The sequence below is a fragment of the Pelodiscus sinensis genome, chromosome 2, assembly GCF_049634645.1.
Source record: "Pelodiscus sinensis isolate JC-2024 chromosome 2, ASM4963464v1, whole genome shotgun sequence".
In the NCBI taxonomy this organism is placed as follows: domain Eukaryota; kingdom Metazoa; phylum Chordata; order Testudines; family Trionychidae; genus Pelodiscus; species Pelodiscus sinensis.
The window spans coordinates 175,014,970-175,028,402 of NC_134712.1; the positions used below are offsets into that span (position 1 = coordinate 175,014,970).

At 48.0% G+C, this 13,433-nt stretch overlaps 1 protein-coding gene across 24 annotated transcripts in view; it reads left to right on the forward strand.

The window, feature by feature from the left end:
- Positions 1 to 13,433, forward strand: part of CLASP2 (cytoplasmic linker associated protein 2) — a 264,670-nt gene that overhangs the window by 18,000 nt on the left and 233,237 nt on the right. For 23 of the 24 annotated variants that reach the window (XM_075921810.1, XM_075921815.1, XM_075921816.1 and 20 more), the window contains exon 2: positions 903 to 981. In XM_075921810.1, coding sequence (XP_075777925.1) covers positions 903 to 981 — 79 coding nt within the window. Of the gene's footprint in view, positions 1 to 902; positions 982 to 13,433 lie in introns of those variants that run through there. The other variant, XM_075921835.1, reaches the window with a different exon arrangement.

The following is a 13,433-nucleotide window of genomic DNA, read 5'->3' on the forward strand; positions in this document are numbered from 1 at the left end:
AGAACTGGTAAGCATTACCCCTTTAGGATGATGCTTACAGGTTAACCTTTCACGTGCATACCCGAAGGTGAATATATTTTGGAATGTTTTTGGGAAAAGCCTTAGCTGTAACTTAAATGAAGGTGATTTTCCTTTTCTATCACCCACCTTGCATTGTATGTTTGGAGAGGTAAAAAAATCTGTTGCCCGTTTTAAAATATGGAAGATGGATGTAAATAGTTAATAATGAGTAATATGTATTTTAAGATTTGGAAAAAAAGAATAAAAATAAGTTTACGAATATTTGAAAATTGTGGCTAGTACAATATGATGTTAGTAAGTGATTTTTCATGGTTAAACACGTGCTTTCAGCTGCATAGTGCAATGAGTAGACAGGTAATTTTTTTTTTTAAGGTCTTCTGGTCAGCTCTTTAATCCAGGAGTCATGTGACCAAGAGCAAGCATAGTCTAGGATCCTTAGATTAGTTAAGTTTCTATATCTGCTACTGACTATCTGTTAATCCATTAGCAGATGAATTTTAAGTAAATCATGGCCAGTTACAAAAGTGAAAATCAGACCAATCATAAGCATTTATATCCATTACAGGTGAAAATATTAAAATGCTGCATTCCTAAAAATTGTATGCTTTGGGCTGAAAAAATGCTAAGAGTACTGAAAATCCAAAGTGCATCAAGTGATCTAAATGAACTAGATTGAGCTTAAATATAGTATAAAATGATTTGTTTTATACAAAACCTTTAAAATACTTGTCAGTTACTTAATTTGAGTATTGATCTGGTGGTTCATTATGGGTGACTACATCAGGTAGCAGCCCAGGCATTTATAGATAGATTAGAATGTATTTTAAAGAGCTTCCTAGTGATACATTATATACATCTAATACTTTCTTTTATTCCTACAGGTGGCATTAGTTGGACTAGATGTTCTAGGTGCCTTTGTTGACAGACTACCAGGGCGCTTTAAATCCTACGTACCAACTGGTGAGTGAAGTCGTATTTGATTCTTTGTCCTTCAAAGAAAAATGTAGGAGGAGAGGGGAAGTGCTGTTTCACTAGTAAATATTTTTATTTTATTAGCTACTAGATACTAATACATTTGTATTTTATCAGATTTACTCATCATTGCCCAGGTCCTTTAGGGCAGGGGACTGGTGAGGGTGCAGAAGTCAGGGCAGGGCCTTGGGGATGTGGGTGGGGCAGGACAGGAGGCTGGTGGAATTGGGGGTGGTGGTGAGAGAATGAGGGTTGGGGACTGAGAAAGGCCTCAGGATGGGGAGAGGGATCCCATCCAGCGGTGCTTTCTCTCCCCACTCCTCACCTGGCAGGGGCCTTATTTCCCCGTTAGATCTCCCCACCCCTTCCAGTGTTGCTGCCAACGCTAGTGGGGAAAGGGGAGCGGGGAGAAGGGGCTACTTACCTGGTCTGTGGGCAGGAAAGTTGTCAAGCCTCAACCCTGCTGGCCACTCTCTTGGTGGTGTAGCTGCCCCTAGTGATCACTCTGCAATACAGGCAGTCCCCGAGTTACGTGGATCTGACTTATGTTGGATCCGTACTTACGAATGGGGCTTTTCTCGCCCCAGAGGACACGGGCGGCGGGACTGCCCAGACGCGCCGTGGTCTGCCGCCCACGTCCTCCAGGGTGAGAAAAGCTGCTCCGCGTTTCCCCCAGCAGACCAGGGAGACGCGCCCGGGTCCTCCGCGGCTTTGCTCCGCATCTCCCATGTCTGCTGGCCCCCCCCCCCCCCCCCCCCCAGCAGACCAGGGAGACGTGGACCGCCCAGACGCGCCGCGATCCTGCCGCCCAGGTCCTCCGCGGCTTTGCTCCACGTCTCCCTGGTCTACAGACCAGGGAGACGTGGAGCAAAGCTGCGGAGGACCCGGGCGGGACTGCGGCGCGTCTGGGCGGTCCCGCTGCTTGGGTCCTGCAGACCAGGGAGCAAAGCCGCAGAGGACCTGGGCAGCGGCACCGCTGCGCGTCTCGGTCCCGCCGCCCGCGTCTCCATGGTCTGCTGGGGGGCGTGGCGCAGCTAGTGCGTGCCCCCCTCCCCCCCAAGCGGACCAGGCTTTTCTCGTGGACGCCTGTGGTAGAGCAGCTGGGGCGCTGCCGGTTGGTCTCGCAGCGCCGCTCCTCGGCGCTACTGGACCAACCCGGCGGCACCCCAGCTGCTCTTCCCCAGGCGTCCTGATTCAGCCGCTTCTGAAACTGACCAGCACTGACTACAGGAAGCCCGAGGCAGAGTTGCTTTGCCCCGGGCTTCCTGGAATCAGCCGCTGGTCAGTTTCAGCAGCAGCTGACTTGGGGACACCTGGGGTAGAGCAGCTGGGGTGCTGCCGGGTTGGTCCCTGCAGCGCCGACGTGCGGCGCTGCGGGGACCTACCTGGCAGCGCCCCAGCTGCTCTGTCCCAGGCGTCCAGATTAAGCTGCTGTTGAAACTGATCAGTGGCTGATTCCAGGAAGCCCGGGGCAGAGAAACTCTGCCTCGGGCTTCCTGTAGTTAGCTGCTGGTTAGTTTCAGCAGCGGCTGAATCTGGACGCCAGTTCTGACTTAAGTACAAATTCAACTTAAGTGCAAACCTACAGTCCCTATCTTGTACATAACCCGGGGACTGCCTGTATAGCTCTCCCCTGCAGGCTCACTGTCTCCAGTGGTCACTTTCAGTATTACATCTCTCCTCTCTGCTCTTCTCTTTCCATGCTATGGAAAACAGTCCCATTCCTGGCACTTGCCATTTTCTTGGCACAATCAAACCTTGACCTCGCTTTAGGACAGAATAAGAGTAAACTGCATACCAAATTTGGTGTTCCTAGCTCTTACTGTTTAGGAGGCATTCTTGAACAAACGGACTCACAGACAGACACTGAGATGGACGGACTTGCAGACAAGACGCACAAATCTCTTGTAAGAGATATAGACAGGGATTGACAATTAATGTAATCTACTCGCCCGTGGCGAGTAGATTACAAGCCAGCGCAGCGCAGTCAGCGTGTGCGCAGCACAGTTTGTGCCTGCGCAGCGTGCAGAACCGCGCAGCTGACAAGCAGGGCTCGCCGTGGCTTGGTGAGCCCCGGATATAGATATCTGACAAATGGGTAAGAACTTTTTGTAGTACTTGCGAACCTAATTAGGTAAGTATATGCTCACAATGAAAAGCATATATTTACAGGATTGAGGGTTTGTATGCCCCACTAGGGTTTGACTTAGATACTTATATTAACTTATCAGTATTATGTATACATTGTATTGTAAGATAGCTTTATTGTGATTTTTTTTTTTCAAGGTTCCAAGATTTTTTTCTGTTACTAATTTCTTGCTATACAACTCTTACTGTTCTCCATAATCTAAAATTATGTGACAACTTTGATTGTATTACCTTAAAATTGTATTAATCAATTGCAGTTTCTGTTTGTATAATGTCTTAACCAGGATTCCATATATATAAATAATTTGCTTCTGCAGCAACGGAGTTTGCCACAGAATCCATTTCCTAGGGATGTTAAGAAGCATGTATTCATTAATCATGTAATTGACAAATTTAGTCAACTACATGATTAAGCGATAAGGGATAGCACTTAGTCTCAGCTCATGCTGGGTCCAGCAACTACCCCTGTTGCAACTCTGCGGAAAAAATAATTTGGGAACTGGGTGGACAGGCAGCTCAGCTAAGTCCTGGTTCGCACTGGGTTCCGGGCCAAGCTACCCACACTGCAGCTCTGCAGGGTAGCTCCTGGGTCCCAGAACAAGCTGGGACTCCGCTCTCTAAAAAGTGTGCTGGGGGGGGGAAATGTGTGTAGTTGATAGCATTAATCGTTTAATCATCTACACTGTTACATCCCTACTGTCTCCTGCTGCAAAACTACAGTAGCATTAAAGGTTTGTTTGAAACCAACAAGGGGGGAAAAAGAAGCTCTTGTAAAGAAACCTTCCAATTGGTGCTGAGTCAGGTTCCCTTAGCCCTGCCCCCCCCCCCCTTCCAAGTTTGAGAGTGCTGATGTGTCTACTCTCGTGGTGCCACCCCTCCATTCTTTCTCTACCGTCTTTGGAAGCAGACAGAGCATGTCACAACTGAGCACTCCTTTATCTGGAAGACAAAAGAAATTATCTGGTTACTACTTTTTTTTTTTTTTTTTTTTTTTTTCCTCCCAGTTTTCTTCTTTACCTTTCTACCAACCTCCGCCTGCCCCTTCCCCCCCAACAACAACTTTTCTTTTGGGGTGTGAAGTCTTGTGAATTTTCCCCTTGTCTTCCCCCACCCCCGCCCTCCTCCCCTGTTTTCTTTTCCCTTCTCTCCTGAATACTTAAATGGTGGAAAAAAGAGGAAGAACAAGAAGAGTGTTGAGCAAGCCTTCGTTTAAAAAAAAATTTTTTTCAGTTGCAAGAAACATAACATCTGCAGAGACCTCATGCCAGTCTCTGATGGTAATTCCTCCTGTGTTTACTGCTCCGGGGAGCAACACATGCTTCAGAAGTGCTCCCATTGCAGCAGCATGAAGGCTCCACCTCAAGATGAGTAGTCTTGAAAAAACCTTTTACCCAGTAGGAGAATGGACCTAGTAGTTGTTCGTCCACTGACCTTCCAAAGACAAGACTCAGACTTCTAATGCCTCAAAGAATTGAGCCTCATTTACCTCAGATTGGGACGCTCTCAAATCAAGCCTTTTCCCTGCAAGGTCTTTGCCCATGATGCTGAAGTCTTCAGAGTCAGCACTGCTGACAAACCTGGCCTCTCTGTACCACCAGGGCACACAAGTTGATTGCGCCTAATAGGGTACTCCGTGAACCAGCATGCAAGCCTTCAACATCAGCATTGCCGCCATTATCACCGTCACCACTAGTGTGAGCAGCGGTACAGAAGTTCGTCCATGCAGATACGCCACAACTATCAGCACCACCTTTGGCACAGACGCGTGCCCTGGTACCAGTGAATAAGGCTCCCATGGCATTGACCACTACTATTAGACTGGCACAGAACTGTGCATCACTGAAGCGTTTTTTGGCACTAGGTCACTTTCTCCACTACTCCCAACATACAAGTCTCCTTGGTACCGCAGTCCCTGCTGCTCAGCACTGATCACATCCTCCCCCTCGCCCCCCAGAACCAGGTAATAGTCACCACATTTCCCGCTCTCTCCATGCCAGACAGAGAGGCCAAAGTAGATGGATAGGATAATTGTTTCTCCTCCCAACACTCTTCACCCACCCATGCCTCTAAGGTAAAAAGGGCCAACTAGATCATCTTATGGTCCACCACCTCCTCACTGGTACCACCAGCCATGGCCATACTCACCATCTTCCTACTCCATGCATTGGCCACTCTGGGACTCTTGTTCCCTATTTGGCTGTCACTACACAGGACCACCCACTCCATCCAGGACAGTGAATAGGTTTCCTCCGCCTCAGACCACTGCAAAAGTGCCTGATAAGGAACCATAAAGAGCAGCATACAGATCCTGCTGAGGCTGAGGATCAGTTACCTCTACACAATTCCTTCTTTTCACCTGATGAGGCAGTCATTCCTCTAACACCTGTTTTGATGGATGACCTGAGACGGTTCCAAGATCTCTTTTAGAGGGTAGCCTCTGCACAGGAGATCAATTTAGAGGAAGTTCAAGAGAAGCTGCATAAGCTTCTAAAAATCCTACAACTCTCAGCCACTATGAAAATAGACCTAGCTATGGGTGAGGCTATTCTAGACACAGCTGATAACATCTGTCAGATACAAGCACCCCCCCCCACCAACAAATGAACTGATAGAAAAGATAATGGATTTATTATTTTCCCACCATTTTCCAAATTTCTTAGTCATGGACACTGTATACCGCAGAGCAAAGCTACCTCTGTTTCAATTGACCCCACAGGGCAAGGACCACAACCGCTTTCACCTACTAGGCTGCAAAGTCTACTCATTTGCCACCTTACAACCTTGAGTAGCAAACTTTTCTGCTCTTTTCAGTTACAGTCACTCTGACTACTCCAGACTTCAAGATCTTGCTGAACAACTCCCCAAACAAGTGACCGCAGCTTCAGGCCATCATTGACGAGGTCCAAAACGATATCTTGTACTCCCCTCCAAGCTGCCACGGGTGTTGCAGATACTGCAGATGTGCAAGGCATTCTGGCTTCAAGCCTCAGGGATTCTTAAGGAACTTCAGATGAAAGTAGGGTTGTAAGTGAGTAGTCATCTGGGCTTATCGGGTAGCCAAGTCGACTACTTGCTCTCTCCCCTCTTCCCCCCCCCCCCCACTTCCTCTGTATCAGAGGCAGAAAGGTGGGGGAACAGGAGCTGGTGCTATGGGGAGCTGGCTTAAAAACTGGTTCCCACCAGAACTAGCTCCATCCCTGGGCGGCTGCCTCTGATAGAGTGCGGGGGAGACTGCTGTGGAGCAGCCTCTGCCTGTGATGGGCCCAGGTCACTTCGAAGCTAGTTCCTGCCCATGTCATCTCCACGATGTCTGTGGGCCCTGCCCCTTGCTGCTGCCTCTTATCAGAGGCATCGGTGTAGGGTTGGGGAAGACTGCCACAAAGCAGCAGGGACCCCCCCTATGGACTGGGGCTGCTGGACCTGGCATGAGCCAGGACTGAGCAAGCCTGGCTCAGTCCTGGCTTGCACCAGGTTTGTGAGCTACCCCCATTCCTCTGATTTGAGGTAGATGTTGCACCTCTAGGTGTAATAGGTGTGTTTGGGAATTATCCCTGAAGATGGATTCTGAAGTGGGATGGGTTGGTGGGATGTATATAAAGGGGATTGAGTACTCCTTCCTGCTGGACCTGCTCTTACGACATTTAAACTGCAGAACCACAGTGTGGGTAGCTCATGAACCTGCTGGGACTGAGCGGTCTTCCCTTATCAATTAATCATGCAGTCGATAAAAATATTATCGACTACCTGCCTCTTAGCAGCCTTAAATGAAAGTGGAGGATCACCCATTCGATAGGACCCATGACTCATGGACCATGCTTCAAACTTGAGGCATTTACACCCCTCTAAATAAACACAAATGCTATATCCCATGCCAAAGATCACGTGATCTTCATCCTAGACCCCAACATAGATCATTTGAATTCTGCTTGAAGCAGTATTCCCAATGGTGCAGACCTCAACACTCTCAGCCTGCAATCAGCCTGCATCTACCTCCAAGCAGCTGTTTTGAAAAACTGGTCGAGGGTCTGTGTGTGACCTCTCCACAATTGCAACCATCTTTACTCCAAACTTTTGGCTACCGCCTCTGCTCTTTTTTCCACACATGAGCGAACATCATTTTGAACCAGTGGGTTTTAGAGATGGTCCATTCAGAGTACTCGATCCCCTTTATATAAATCTCACTATCCCATCCCCCTTCACTGTCCATTTTCAGGAATAATTCCTATGAATGCCTATTACATATATGGGTGCAACTTCTATTTCAAATCAGAGCAGTGGAACCCATACTGGCTCCTTACTGAGGAAGAGATTTTTACTTCAGTTATTTCCTCTCCCAAAAGAAAACTGGAGGATGGAGACCGATACTGGACCTCAGAAAGCTCAGCAAGTTGATCTGAGTAGGAAAATTATTTTTCATATCATGATCCACCCAGTGCACAGATGTTTCTTTTGTTTCATCATTGGTACCGAACACTACCAGTATCGAGCATTACCTTTGGGCTGTCTGTGACCCTCAGTTTTCCTCAAAAACCATAGCAATAGTTGCAGTGCATTTCTGGCTCCAGGTGGTGGTAATCTACCCTTCTCTCGATGACTTCTTAATCAAGGGCACTATGTGACCCACATGCATGCTACGAGCAACAATATCTCTGTTCCAAGACTTAGGCCTACAGAACAAGTTTCAGAAGTCGACTTCCGGCGCAACTCGAGCCCTCAAATTCATAGGGGCTCACTTAAACTCTGCAAGAGCCAAGACCATACTTCCACAGCACAGGTTCAACACACTTGTTTCCCTGTTCTCTGCAATCCAGTTCAGTCCTTTAATCACATACAAGTTTATCTTCAAATTCTCAGCCACGTGGCAGCTACCACATACAGTAGACTTCCGATAATCTGGCACCTTTGGGACCTGGGTGGTGCTGGATTATCGGATATGCCGGAGTATCGGGAGGTACTCTGGCGGGGGGCTGTGATGGGTCTGCTGGGACCCGCACTGCGTCCGGGGGGTGGGCGGGGAACGGTGCGGCAAGGGGCAAACTCTCCACCATTTTTACAGGAAGGCAGGGAAAGACCCGTGCCGCCGCCAAGAGTTTCCGTGAGGGGAGCGGGCTCCCCACCTTGCAGACTGGAGTAGTTATTGCCGACCGGGGGGGTGAGGGGTGGCTCTGTGGGACCAACCCAGTAGCACCCTGGCTGCTCTTCTCTGCAGCTTCCCCAAGTCTGCCGCTCGTCAGTTTCAGCAGTGGTAGTGGCGGACTTGGGGAAGCGGCGAGGCGCGGAGCAGAGCAGCTGGGGTACTGCCGGGCGCCGAGGGGCAGCGCTGCGGGACCAACTTGGCAGCACCCTAGCTGCTCTGCTCTGCTCCGTGCCGCTTCCCCAAGTCTGCCACTGCTACTGCTGAAACTGGCGAGTGGCGGACTTGGGGAAGCTGCAGAGAAGAGCAGCCGGGGTGCTGCTGGGTTGGTCCCACAGTGCCGCCCCTCACCCCCCTGCTCGGCAATAACTACTGCAGTCTGGGGGGTGGGAGCCCGCTCCCCTTCCGGAAACTCTTGGCGGCGGCGCAGGGCTTCCCTCGCTTTCCTGCAAAATGGCAGAGGGTTCGCCCCTCGCCACGCTGTTCCCCGTCCACCCCCCGGCCAGTCGCAGTGCGGGTCCCGGCAGACCCATCACAGGGGTATAATCCCCTTCTGCTCTTCTCCCTTTCCCTTTCTCAGCCCCTAGTGCTCATGGGGCTGACAGCAGCTCCAATTTGGAGCACTTCCGGGTTCCAGTTAGTGCTGGACTATCGGGAGTGCCGGACCACTGGATGCCAGACAATTGGAGCTTTACTGTACTTGGTCAAATTTGCCAAGTACAGTAAATATGCCAAGTACAATATCCATATGTGCTGCCTTTATGCCTGGCTCATCCCTGTATATACCCTCTCCCATGATACACTCCACAAGACAGTGCCACTTCCACTGCATATCCTTTCTTCCCTAGAATGGTGAATAAGACTATGCAACATTATGCAAGGTTTCCCCTTTCACCAGGATTCTCCAGTTCACATTATCACCACAGATGTTTCCGTCCTGGGTTGTGGGCCTATCTCGACTAACAAACTATCCAAGGCAAATGGTCTCCATGCAGAGCTCAACTCCACATCAACATCTTGGAGCTGAGGGCAGTTTGCAACTCCTGTTAACACTTCTTATCCATCATGCCCAGAAACACCACATGAATCTTCACAGACAACACAACTTGAATGTTTTATATACATCGCTAGGATGAAGCACAATCACGCTCCATTTGTGTAGAAAAGGTAAAATTCTGAAATTGGTGCATTCGCCACAACATCATGCCCCTAGCATCATACCTATCCACTGTTCAAAACACCATGTGGACGGTCTCAGCCATCTTTTTTTTAGCGCAACACAAATGGGAGGTATGCCAATCGGTCTTCCAGACAGTATTCCACAAATAGGGACACGTGGACATTGATCTCTTCACTACTTGTATGAACTGCACATAGAAGAGTGGGTGCTAACAATGGATCCCTTGGGGATGCCTTTTTAATTGCATGGACATTTCCACTTCTCTGTGCTTTCCTGTCTCTTGCACTCATAAGCTGAGTGAGTCACAAAATTTGACACATCAGGCACACATCATCCTGATTGTTCCAATCTGGTCCTATGTTCCAATCTGGTCCTAGAAGACATGGTTTCCTTACCCAAACTGTCTTGCATTCTGCACTCCTTGTTTGCTTCCAAGTCTCCCAAACCTTTTATTCCAGCACCATAGTCGAAAGCTACACCCCAATCCTGTAGCTCTCCACCTCAAAGCCTGGCTACTCAATGGTTCCATCATGCCAAGCGTTCCTGCTAAGGTAGGGTGAAACACATTCTTTTAACAAGCCGCTGATCTTCCACCAAGAAAACATCTGTACAAATGGAGACATTTTTCTGCTTGGTGTCAATGGGCACAAGCTATGTTGCTGACTAAAGCTTCCCTCTCCAGCATATTGGATTATCTCCTTGACCTCAGGGAGTCAGGTCTATCCTTGAGCTCCTTTAAAGTTCATCTATCAGCCATCACCAAATGTAATGAACCTGTTGGATGTATCTCCAATATTTCTCTATCCCATAACTAAACTATTCTTAACAGGGATCCAAAACATATACCCAGTGATCTAGGAACTACACCTCCCTGGGATCTTAACCATGTACTCAAGTCTTACTAGATGGCTGTTTGAGCCACCTGTTTGCTCCTCTATATGTTAATGAGGGCAGCCTCCATTTTCTGTATCAACTAACCTAAACATCGGTGGTGGGGAACCTTTTTTGGGTCAGGGGCCGCTGACCCACAGAAAAATGAGTCAGGGGCCACACAAATGAGAAGCATGGGGAGGGATAGCTCAGTGGTTTGAGCATTGGCCTGCTAAACCCAGGGTTGTGAGTTCAATCCTTGTGGAGGCCATTTAGGGATTTGGGGCAAAAATTCATCAGGGATGGTACTTGGTCCTGCTCAGAAGGCAGGGGACTGGACTCGATGACCTTTCAAGGTCCCTTCCAGTTCTAGGAGATAGGCAAAAACCCATCCCTCGTTGACAGCTCCCAGACCCCCAACTGAGGAGAGAGACACTCTCCACATTCCCCTTGCACACCAGAACCTAGTGGATGGCAGCCTAGTGGATTTTATGTGCTCTGGCCTTGTGGAGGGGCAGCAGGGAGGCTGGAATGCCAGTGTGGGCTCCCCAATGCTGTGGTGGCTCTGAGCCTTGAGGGCTGGATCCAGGCAAGTCAAGGACCACATCTGACCCCTGGGCCTGAGGTTTCCCATCCTTGCTATACATCTGTCATGTTATTGGATTTTAAAGTGAGCAGATAGATCACTGTTGCACCCACGGGTGGTGTTTACCCCAAATTCTGCACAAAGTGGGACATGTGAGGTGTCAAATGAAACTTTATTCTCTACTGAGTCTGTTTGCTACTCATGTACTTGTATGATTTTTGTATGCAAAGTTATGGATATGGGCTCTGTTCTTATACTGTAAATGTTCTCTGTCTGGGAGGGAGCAATGGGCCTGGACTACCTATTGTGAGGATGGATTGTTAGTGAATAGCTGTGCTAACTAGCACTGCCCTATAGACAATGGCTCTCGGGAGTAGCCAATACACATCTGAGGAATGCGACTAGAAGCCTGCAGACTGGCCAGTGGTCTCATGGCTACTGGCCTGAGAAACACAGGTCACTTGGTCATCTGACCAGCTCCAGATTGGGGGAGACGAGGAATATAAAAATCCCATAAGGCCGTCTTCACCTTGTCTTCAATCTTGCTACTGATTCTAGATGCGGCCTTGCTAGGGATAGAGAGCCGGGAAGGATTGCTGACCCGTCGTAATATGGGATGTACACCAGAGACTTTTAAACTAGCAGTTTGTAACATCTCTGTTAAGAGCCTGCATCAAGAGCTTGGTAATTGATGTCCGTAATGTATTCTCCTTAACAATCTTACTCTCAACCGTTTCTTTCTTTTATTAATAAACCTTTAGATTTTAGATTCTAAAGGATTGGCTCAGCGTAATCTTTTGGGTAAGATCTAAAGTGTAGATTGACCTGGGACTGTGGCTGGTTCTTTGGGACCAGGAGGATCTATTCAGATGTGGTGAGATCAGGTTTTATAACCTCTCACCTGTATTTAAGGTCCAGGGCTGATTGTGGCACAGGGAAAGCTGGGGTGTCTGAAGAGTTTAGCTTGTGAGGCTTCCTGCTGGCCAGATTGGTTAGTGGCCTATTTGGGAAAGGTCTCCAGTCGAGGGCTATAAGTAGCCCTGGTTTTGAATGATTCACCCTGAGCTGACTCAGCGGTGCCCAGACCCGTCCCGTCTCAACTTGTATCTACCTTTTTTCCCCAAAACCTCATAAAGATGCCTAGAGACACTTCACACCCTGGATGTTAGGCTTTTTACCTCGATGGGACCCAGCTTTTCTGCAGGTCTCTAGACTCTTTTTGTCCATTGCTGAGCAGTCCAAAGAGACATGATTACCTCCCAGTGCCTGCCCAAGTGGATATCCTCCTGCATACACATCTGTTATACCTTGCACAAAAAGCAACCTCCACAGCACAACATCTCTCTCCACCAGAGCCAGAGCCATGTCCAGGGCTCGACAAATAATACAACCTACTCGCCTGCGGTGAGTAGATTGCAACCCGGAATAGCCGGGTTCGGGAGCTCTGCGCATACGTGGATCGCTGGACAGCACGGCCAGCGAACGGGGCTTGCCGCGGTTCGTCAAGCCCTGGCCATGTCCATAACCTTCTTAAGAGATGTACTGTTGCAGGACATATGCAGGGTTGCAACCTGGTCCTCTGAGCACTTTTGCCAGACACTGTGCCATAACAGTCCCTATTCCTGCAACTTCTATAGAATATGCGGTCCTGTCATCTCTAGTTGAATCACATCTCTAAAGTCCTTATTCAATGGGGCATTCCTCTACAGATGCCTAAGGAACACCCACAGGGGCAGCACTCAGAGAAGTAGTAGTTATTCAACATGTGCAGTGACGATGGTTCTTTGAGATGTGGGTGCTCCACTACCCTCCCGCCCCTCTACTTTGGAGACCATATTCTTGATCCCAAAGTAGAGAAGGAACGGAAGGGGGCCATGCCATGTGTCAAGTCAATGGACAAGTGGTACCACAAGGCAGCTGCTACTCAGGTGTGGTGTGACCAGATGCTGCTAAGAAAATTTTCTGATCTCTGGTGTGAGAACACAGCAACACCAAAAGTGAAGCACCCATTGGGGGACACATCTTGAAAAAACGTTGTTATTAATAATTCCATGGTGGTTTCCTAAAATACTGAATAACTTTGTTGAATACCTTGTTTCATCAATTACTTTTCTTGATATTACTTTTCGACTTTTTCATATATGTAGAAAAATCTTTTCTTTATGAAATCATTTTTCAAGAAAAATCAATGAGTGAGCAGCATATTATACTTTAAGGTTCTTGGCAGAATTTTAATCCTTTTTTAAACCTGATTTACATTATTTGCTAGTTTAGCTGTCACCTCTGGGCCGAAAGGTCAGGAGCTCAAGTGTCTTAATAAGATTTTGAGCTCATTGCCAATTTTGAAAATGGAGAGGAGTAAATTATTTGTAGATACCTATAAGTGCAGGCATCTGGTAACTTTAAAATATAAATAAATATAATTGAAAACATTGTGATTAAAAATAAAGCAGTGTTCAAAATCTTAGAGCATGAACATCTTCCATCATACAGTAAAGCAACACAAAATATAATTAAAATAA